Source organism: Lactuca sativa, chromosome 8, assembly GCF_002870075.4.
Source record: "Lactuca sativa cultivar Salinas chromosome 8, Lsat_Salinas_v11, whole genome shotgun sequence".
NCBI lineage: Eukaryota > Viridiplantae > Streptophyta > Magnoliopsida > Asterales > Asteraceae > Lactuca > Lactuca sativa.
Window position 1 is genome coordinate 301,294,295 of NC_056630.2, and position 10,453 is coordinate 301,304,747.

At 35.8% G+C, this 10,453-nt stretch overlaps 1 protein-coding gene across 1 annotated transcript; it reads left to right on the forward strand.

Moving 5' to 3' along the window:
- The first annotated feature begins 2,066 nt into the window (after positions 1 to 2,066).
- Positions 2,067 to 2,780, forward strand: LOC128127552 (uncharacterized). Its single transcript, XM_052766110.1, has one exon. It carries the CDS (start codon positions 2,146 to 2,148, stop codon positions 2,677 to 2,679), a length of 534 nt encoding a protein of 177 aa, XP_052622070.1. The 5' UTR covers positions 2,067 to 2,145; the 3' UTR covers positions 2,680 to 2,780.
- The last annotated feature ends 7,673 nt before the right edge of the window (positions 2,781 to 10,453 follow it).

Here is a 10,453-nt window from a genome sequence, read left to right on the forward strand (position 1 = left end):
CATCAACTTTATGGATTAAGGGGCTTAGAAGGGGTCAGATCTAAAATATGGACGTAGGTCTTAACTGATTAAGACCTCAAGAGCAAGAGGGCTGATGCAGGGGAGTACATCGAGCGTAATTCCTAGTACGCGCCGCGTACTGGGAGGCGCTCCCCGATTCTGTGGTGCAGCCGAGTACGCCCAGCGTACACATCTGGTACGCGCAGCGTAACCCGGAGAGTTGACTTTTGGTTGACTTTTAGGGTATGGTCTATTGTGGGGCCTTTGAGCTATGGGAGGGGTAAAATGGTCTTTTACCCTTCTGAGAGTGTCATAAGAGAACATAGTCTAGCCTTGAGAGTTATATTAAATAGAGTGTTATTTTCATATGATTAGGCGGAGGCTAGGCCAGCATTTACCGAGTCAGAGATTTACCGAGATACCCGAGGTGAGTCTTCTCACTATACTTTACCTAGTGTGGTAATAGAGTTAAGAGACAGAGTATTATAGAGTTATATGCCAGTGTGATCGCAAAGAGGAATTGAGATAAATTCTATTGTATGCCCCATATGCGAGAGAGAAGTTGAGACTACTACCCACTTGTTCTTCGAGTGTGATTTGGCTAAAGATTTAGTAAAACTTATTTGCAATTGGTGGAATGTTCAGACGCCTACTTTGTTTTCATTCCAAGATTGGTTTGACTGGTTTGACACTTTGCATTTATCTTCTATTTGTCAATATCTTTTGGAGGCGGTTTTCTTTACTCTTTGATGGTCGATTTGGTGTTTTAGAAACACTTTACTTTTTGTTAAAGTTAAACCTAGAAAATGTTTGTTGTTTGATAAGGTGATGTCTGATAGTTTCATTTGGACTAGTAATAGGTGTCGTAGAACAAATGTCAATTCCTGATTATAGGATCCAATTTTGTCTATTACTTCCATGTAAATTGACTTTTATTTGTAACGCATTGCTAGTTTTCCTTAATAAATTTGTCGTTCTAAAAAAAGAATGACTTTCTTAAGTACATGACCAAGTAATATCTCAAAAGAAATTGTGTCTTTGCTAGTAATAGTCGGTATGTACGTGTTGGATAATTTGAACATTCCGAAATTCTGGAATGGTTGATGAGACTTAAATTATGAGAAGTACTTTGTTTGATAGTATTGTTTTAGAGTCTTTTTCTTGGTTAAATTTCCGAGCTTCCAAACCCGATGTTTTTTTAATTGTTTGGCTTTTTAACCTTTTGTAATTGTTTATTTTCTAGCGATTTGCTAATTCTGTTAATGTTAATATATGAGACTTTCAGTTGTTCAAAACAAAAGTACAGTTGTAAAAAAAAATGGCAAAACATATGGACCAAGTTCACATTTTTCAAGTTATTTCACTAGAAACGAATATTTTAGGTTACTGAAAATCATCATTGAATTTAAAATTAAATAATTTTAGTTGAATACAACGAGACGAAAGCATTTGTAAAATATTTTAGCTAAGAGGGATTTGAGTGGGTCGTGTGTTATTTAACCTTTTAGTTAAAAGTCAGCATATTATATCAATATTAAACTATAATAAAGTGTATTAATTTAAAAAGAATAAATAAAACTTTATTTTTACAAATATTTCAGGACGAACGTTTTAATTTATTATCTTTTAACTAATATATTTTATAAATAGTTTGCCATTGTTGTACTAAATTAAAATGATGATATCGTGACTGAAAAAAATATACCTTTTGAACATTATTTAAATGAAACAAATCAGAATATATTTTTTTCTCACTTTCTCTTCTACCTTTCAAATATACATAAATCATGAAATTAGTTAATGCCATGTGTTATCAGAATAAAGAACTTAAATGGAAATAAATATGTTGTTATCATACTTTTCATAACAATTCTATTTCATAAAAAATAATTTATTTTTTTGTCCATTTGTTCCATTTTAATATTATGGAATTATGAAACGAACTAACCTAATTCCTACAAGTCCATAAAACTTGCATTAAGAATTGTAAATTACGCATTGGCTGTTGTACGTTGTGTCTGTATCCCAATTTACCCTTTCGAGCCCTTGAAATAAAAGGGTGTCTCACACACTCTCAATAACTTCCCTCTGTAATCAATTTCACTATGCTTGAAGCAACCCCCAAATCGGTCGTCTAATCGGATCATGCGCAATTGTTTCTTGTTTTTCGGGTCAAGTAAACCCCAAGTAAAGTCCGAAAACGATCGTCGGAAACCCTTGGTGATCATCAAGGATAACGATTATGATACAGCCGCCGCCGGCGACGAGGTACACAATCCGACGGCGGCGATGGCTTTAATTCTACAATCGTGGCTCAGTGGTCACAGGTTACGTTACCTGATTCTCCTTCTCTGTTCTCCTTTACTTATCCCTTTCATTTGCGCTATGTTTCCCTTCCTTTGCGCCGCTGAGGTGTTCGTCCGTCTCTGCCGCCGCCGTCGTCGGTCGAAACCGGCTCCTCCTCAAAATCCACTGCCGCCGTCGCTGCCGCCGCTACGGCGGCGTGAGAACGATGTAGAAGGCGGAATCCAGGTAAAATCGGATTTTAGTTTGTTAGATAGATATCTGAAAGATCAATTAGAACTTGCTATTGAGATTTTAAATGAATGTGGAGGTGATTTAACCTATGGTTATGATTATATCGATGATTTTGATAGTAATCGGAGTAATTTGTGTTAAATTGACTTAGAAATTTGTACAAGGATCTGTGTTGTTGTTGTTGTTGTGCATCTGTGACTGGATTGTAGATAACTGATTTCAATTATACTTATTTGATCAAATCAAGCTTTCAACCATTCTTCAATTCTGATTATAATTATTTTTAAATATTATATTTTGATGATTCGTCGACACATTCGAATTCGAGTATAACAGCTGTTGATTTTATGGATCTATTATGAACAGTTTGACTTTTTTAGAGATGCCACGCACAGGTGATTTTAGGCTAAACATGTGTAAGAAATAATCGGGACATAGGTCATGTAATGTTTTCAACATTTTTTAATTCATAAACGTTATAAGAAACATATTATGTCAATATTTTCTGACTTTTGAGATCAAATGAATATGTGTGATGGTGTTGCTACGTGTTTTATTCGTACAAAAATTCAAACAAGCATTCACCCATTCACATATGGATTAATATGAATGTCACGAGAGAAAAGAAGAGAAAGGAAAAGAAGAGAAAGGAAAAGAAAACAAAATTTTCTTTTGTGTTTCTGAATTGGAGAGAAGTGGAAAAAAATTAATCATTTTCTTCTTTCCTTCCAAATCCTCCCAAATCGGAAGGAAAGATAGGAGGGAAAATGATCATTCCATTTCTCTCCACTTCTTTCCTTTAATGAAACTCGGGAACACCAATTTGTTTCATTTTCTTCTCATTTCCACCCATTTCATTTCCTTTCTATCGTTAAGTTGAACTCGGGAACGGAAAAATCGTGTACTTGTAAACCGGCAAGTCTCGCAATCAGGAGTTAATGCATAAAAAAAATTAATGGTTTCACAATAAATTGTTGATTTTTTTACTTGATACTAAAAAAAAGGTCTTAATAAGGTAAGTTATGAAATAAGTGTTATTACATATGTGAGATGATTACTAGACAACAAATTTTTTTTTCCATATGTAACAATTTGTGTTTTAAAATGTTATAATGTATAATTTTATAAAACATAAATTTTTATGTATAGAAAACTTGTTGCGTACGAATTAGTGATCTATTAATATTAAAATATTAAATAATGATTTTATATATAGTATCTTAAGTTGCCAGTATTTTTCTTTACTGAAAAAAATATTTATATCGAAAATTATAAGTAATTGAATATATTTTAATGTTTATTCGTTAGGTTATTAACTATTATATGTATAAATATAATATAATATGAATATCATGTGCTTGTTATTTTTGTTTTTCTATTATATATGTAACTATTAATTGTTTGAATTTAATTTTATTATTTGAACTTATTTGAAAATTAAGTTAAATATAAGTTACTAATTATGTTATTCTTTTAAAAAATTTAAAGAATTAATATGAAAATATATTGTTTTAATTTGTAATGGTTTTTAAATAAACAACCATTTGTTATTTGTTAAAATTTAAAAATAGCTAAAGTAATCATCTACTTAAGTTGAGACATTGTATTTATTTTAAAAAAGAAACATTATATGTTAGGTCATCCGGTATACGGACCACGAACCCGGTCGTGGTCTACGTGGCCACGGACAACGGTCGTGCATACCACCCCGGCCGGTCATGGTTCGTCATTTTCATGTTGGATCGTTGTGCCTATGTCGAGACGCAGCGCCCAATCAGGGCTTCTTGACCGATTTCTTCTTTGTCAGCCTTCTTCTGTCCCTCTCTTCTTTCTCTCTCTTCGTTCTCATCGGAGAGTACTCCGGTTGTGGTGGAGTGGTTCGTGGTTGCTCCGGTGGGTGATCTGGAAGCTCTCCACGACCGTTGTTGTGGAGAGTATAAGGGATGGTCTTAGCAACATTGTATCTATACAAATGTTCGTTCTCTTTTATCAAGACTTAACACAAAAAAGAAATAGCTAGGATCAATCACTATTGTAATAAAATAAAATGCTCTAATTAGATAATTTGGATTGTATTTTATTACTGAGAGAGAAGGTATTTCACTTATTTGAACCATAATCGAATTATTATTTCAGATTGGTTTTTATTATTAAAATAAAATCCAAAGATAACTTCATATTTATATGCATATTATTTTTATTTTCAATATATATTTTTTAATGATTTATTAGTGCATTAAGAATGTTTATAATTATATTAGAACTAGTATTTTGCCCACTGCGTGTTGTGGCGACACCAATACGTTATGTAAATTGAATTTTGGCGATTGTATTTATAAAAGTTAGGTATTGTTGAATTTGTTGATAGATAAATATACAAGATCGATATCAATGATAAAATTGTTGGTGGATGGGGTAAACACGAAAATTTAGAAAAAATCAAGGGGATGAAAGTGATATTTTAAAAAGTTCAAAGTTGAGGGTGGTCAAAGTGACATTTGACAAAGTTGAGGGGTGATAACTATAGGAAAATCATATAAACTATGGAGGTTAAACATAAAACCTTAGAAAATAGAGGGGAGACCCAAAAAGAAAAAAAAAATTACAAGGACTTAAATTGCTATAGAAATAACTGTCAGGGACTGAAATTGCCAATTAAATGACAAAAAAAAAAGTTCACATGGACTAAACTTGCCAAGGTAAAGACCAAAAAAAAGTTCACTCGCACTAAACTTGGCAAGTGTTAAACTGTTGTCGCGTACGATTTAAACAAATAAAATTTCACTGTTAGAAGCACTAAAAATATAGCATAGTGAAACAAGGTTGAATCTTCAGGAACACAGCCTAAACATCACTATTTTTTTGCAAAACGTACATTTTTGTCAAAACAAAAAATAATAAAAAAGGGTTTTTGATTATTAAATAAAACTAAAATTGCAATGAAAATAAACTAAATAAAATTCATTAATAAAAACGATTTCAGTTATGATGTGACTTTCCTAGTCATGCAATCAACCCAAATTTGGTTACTCAGAATGCGTTCTATCTAAGTTGGTACTAAAAAAAGCTAACAAGTATTAATATAATCTCTTTTACCTAGTTAAATTAACCAAAACAAGCTCTTCAGTTGAATCTAACTTTTTACTGTCCAATTAAATAAGTTCTTAATTAAGATCATAAAAGTTGCATTAAGATCTCTATAAAATTCCCAGTAATACCCAATACTTCTCACAAACTTGGAAGCGTAAAGATATGAAATTTCCGTTTATATCAGAGTTAAATCCCAAACACGGAACCAATCTGATAACTTATTACCAGTTGACAAGAACAATTACGGATTCTATTAACTAATCAACTTGAATGATCAAACCCAAGATAGGTGATCAGACTAACAAGAATTAAAAATAAAACGTTCATTAAGTTTAAAACTGAAACGACTAGATAGAAGCACATAAAGAAAACCAAATATGATAACTGATCACATGAAAAATATTAGTCTAATCTACAACTGAAAACTAGGGTTTTAGCCAAACATGGCTAAAAATGAATCTAAACTAATAAAAAAAACGAACTGATTAATCTTATAAATCAAGTGTAGGAGATGATTCACAACCTTCAGATCTTCAGAAATCACTGAAAGGTATCAAAAATCGCCTTCAGAAGTGTTTTTTGTCGTCTGGAACGATCTAACCTTCGAATCTGATCACCGGGGACATATATATATATATATATATATATATATATATATATATATATATATATATATATATATATATATATATATATATATATATATACACACACATGCAAGACAAAAGCTTCTGGACCAAGATAACAGAATCTGCAATCGCAGAAATAGGATATGCGATCGCATATATGGCAATTTTTGTAGATTTGCAATTAAAAGAAGTATGATGTTATTTCTGAAGTTTCGGGAGCTGCGTCACAAAAATGCTATCACAAAAGTCAATAGAAGTGAATATATGATCGCATAAATTGATGTTTTTTCCTAGATGGGTTTTTTTCGACCTTGCAAAGCATCGACATATTTATACGATCGCAGAAACCAAAAATATGATCGTAGAAATGGCTTTTCAGATCGTTTCGGATGCACTTCTTCAGTTTAAGCACTCCAAGTCATTCCTTAGCATCCTTCTTCAGTTCCAATTCCAATTGCTCCCAAAGTCCTGCTGCACTCGAATTATCTGAAAATCACACAAAAACACAAACCATACGAGAATTCTGATAAAAGACATGAGCTGAACAATATTTAAAACTAATGACATGAAAATGTACAAATTATGACGCTAAATGCTAATAAAAACTACCTTAAAAGATGCATAAAACGGTATCTAAAAAATCTCCCCAAGCTTGAACATTACTTGTCCTCAAGTAATAAAAAAGATTAAACGTTATAAACAAAAATGGAAAGATGTAGTTGAATTAAAAAGAATTTAAATAAAAACTGAAATAAACAAAAGGAAACTAAAAACTTAAAATAAAAATACTTCACTCTTTTTTTTATGATCAAACTTAACACTCACGAAAGCTCCAATGGAATCACTACCTAGACAATCATCACAATATCTTCCATCTCTCATAGATTCCCAGTGTTAGGAAGAAGCTCGACGGTGTGAACCAATAGACCAATTGTAACTTTTATTAAACTTTATGCCTTAATTAGCCTTACAAGTGAAAATAACCCATTTCATAATTTCATGTCCTCAAGACTAGATAATTAAGAACCAGAATCATCGTATCCTTAAGAATCCGCACAACCAAATTTGCTTTCGCCAAAGCAGTGGGCCAACCCCCATAGGAGCCCAACTCTATGCTTTCACTTTTTCTGAGAGCGACCAATATCATATCACATATATCTTTTTGCCTCATATTTGTCTTCATTGTGGCTCTCTTTTTTTGGAAAGGGAACTTCCCTAACGAGGGTTTCTGGGCCAGCTTTCGCACACCGACTAATCCCCCGCTGCAAACATGAGGCTTTGCCTCATGCCCATGCCCTGGAGTCACTGCAAGCGAACCTCCATGGCCACAAGGGCTTAGTAGTGCCAGGATTTGAACATGGGTCAATAGGTTATCCACCATATCTTCCACATGCCTTACCAAGTCACCACAACCCAAGTGGTTCATTCATTGTGGCTCTTGATTTGATTGAACTTGAATTTTGAGTCTTTGTCTTTAGCTTAAGTTCTTCAATAAACTTTTGAATTTCTTGAGATTTCTTCGATTAAGTGCTTGAACTTTAACTTGGGTATCGGATGTGACAATTATAACCTTCTTTTCTTTTTGACTATGTAGATCTGATATAAGGTTCTCTGTTACCGCGAGGATAACACATGTCAACAAATAGGATCATGTTCTGTGGGTTCAGACTTGTCGATCAAGGTTCTTTTTAAACATTCATAAACAAATCATTATGAACTGTTATTACCGCCCACACAGTATTTCAGTATGCCATTTTTTTTTAAAAAAATCACAGCCTGTGCATCTCAGGTCATGGTGTTTTGTGACTCCTAGTTATGGGAACTATTATTGAACTTACCACTATCGATCATTAAAAAAAATTTACAGCCTGCGTCTTAGGTCATGGTGTTTTGCCACTCCTAGTTATGGGAACTATTATTGAACTTACCATTATCGATCCGATCGTTTCGAACCTTCATTTTCCATTTATACAGAGCTATCAAATGCAAGAATTTCCTCATATCATGTGACGCTTCTTTTTTTTTTTCAATTTTTTTCGATTTTCAGAATTTTTTCTGTATGCAGAAAATAAAAATAACAATCTTTTTGGTTTTTTTTAATGTAGAAAAGTAAAAGCATAAACATAAAATGTAACAACCGAAAAATTCCAACCAATTTAAATTTTTCAAAAACAACCCGATCTCTTTAAATTATTACAAAAAAGTTTTCAATACAATTTATTTAGTGTATTCCCAGAATCACATCACAACATAAACATGAGGAGCGGTACGATCACGCCTTCGCCTTGTCACGGTCTCCTGAAGAACCTAAAAAACATTAAACCACAACTGTAAGCCCGAGAGATTAGTGAGATATCCCCAAAATACCAACCACATATACTATACACGCATAACATGTCATATCATATCCGATCACAGAACATCCATGCACTTCGGGTCTACTGTGTGACTGGTCCGTCGCACCGGCCAACAGTCCACCTAGTCCACCCTCCGAGCCTACAGTATGACTGGTCCGCCCGCACCGGGCCTTCAGTCGGCCTGGTCCACTCTCCGAGTCTAGCCATATACATTGAGTATGCAGTGTGATTGGTCCGCCCTCACCGGGCCTTTAATCCACCTGGTCCACTCTCTGAGTCTACAGTATGACTGGTTCGCCCGCACTGGGCCTTTAGTCGGCCTAGTCCATTCTCCGAGCCTCGGCACGTCTGGTCCGCCCTCTTGGGGCCTACAGCCTATCCGGACCGCTCGCTGGGCCTTCGGGACAACCGGTCCGCCCTGGGTATCTTGGCCTACATAACAAAGCCAACAAACCGATCAAACAGATCACATAGCATATCATCATCCTAACCAGGATTCCGACCTAACCGGTCTCTAGCATAGCATCACCCTATATCTCAGGATACCGACCTCAACCAGGTCTCTAACATATACCACCCTAGCTACCAGGATGCAACATATCAAAGCAATATCATAACATCAAATACCCGGATCTCAATCCGATAAAGGGCCGGCCTTGGTGCCTTAGACCCTGTTGATATAGTGAGGATAACTCACCTCGAAACTGCCGACTGAACAGATAACCTAAGCTGCTCCGATCACTGATACGATCTCCACCACTGGCCAACCACCAAAACACTGAACTCAAAACAATATCCAACAATTACCAAAATGCCCCTGGAAGTAAACTGGTCAAACCTTGGCTGACTCTACTCGCCGAGTCAACCCGATGACTCGCCGAGTCCCCATGCTCAGAACTTTTCCCCAATCCGCAACTCAACTCGCTGAGTCACCCCGAGACTCGCCGAGTCCAACAACTCTGAGTCCCTTCACACTCGACTCACCGAGTCATCCCTTGACTCGCTGATTCACAACTCAACCCGAAGAAAGGACAGGTCCTCACGACCAGACTCGCCGAGTCCAAGAACAGACTCGCCGAGTCCAAGGCTATCTTCAACCTACTCCTCGAGTTTTTCTTCCAACTCGCCGAGTTCTAGACCATCTTCAAGCAACTCGCCGAGTACACCCTTGTGACTCACCGAGTGCCTCTAGATCTCATTCCAAACAGAACCTTCCAGGCCATGCAATTGATCCAAAACGTAGATCTAGCCTCCTACAACCCATCCATCACGTAAAGTGTCGAACTTTACGTGAATCCAAAGAGATCTAGGCATTTTACACTTTAGGGTTTGGGTTTGGGACAAGATAGCTTCACCAATCACTTATCAACATGGACTTTATGCATTTTTGGATCATCACTACTCCAGATCTGAGGTAGCATCCTCAGATCCGTCTTTCAATCCCGAAATAGCTCATGAAATACTCCAAAAACCCCAAAACAACCACCATGGATGACAATAAGGGAAAAAGGGCTCAAGACATAGGATTCTTACCCCAAAGATGAGCCTAAACTGATGTAGACTTCAGATCCATAAGCCCTCTTGGTGCTATCCTCGAATTCCTCCAACTTCTCTTCACAAATTCCTTCTTCCAAGCTTCAATCCTCTCAATAATGGAGTTTCTCACGATTAGGGTTTCCCCTGGAACACTCAGGGGAAATAGAGGCTGAAAAGAAGGCATATCATTCTTTAAATAGGGTGCAAACCCCGAAGATTAGGGTTTTCTTCACCCAGCACCAACTCGCCGAGTCCAGCCGCCGACTCGCCGAGTTGGCCACTTAACACGCGACCAGAATCGCG

What these genes read in the sequence shown, in the direction of transcription:
- LOC128127552 (XM_052766110.1), top strand. Translation starts at nt 2,146, where the DNA reads ATGCGCAATTGTTTCTTGTTTTTCGGGTCAAGTAAACCCCAAGTAAAG.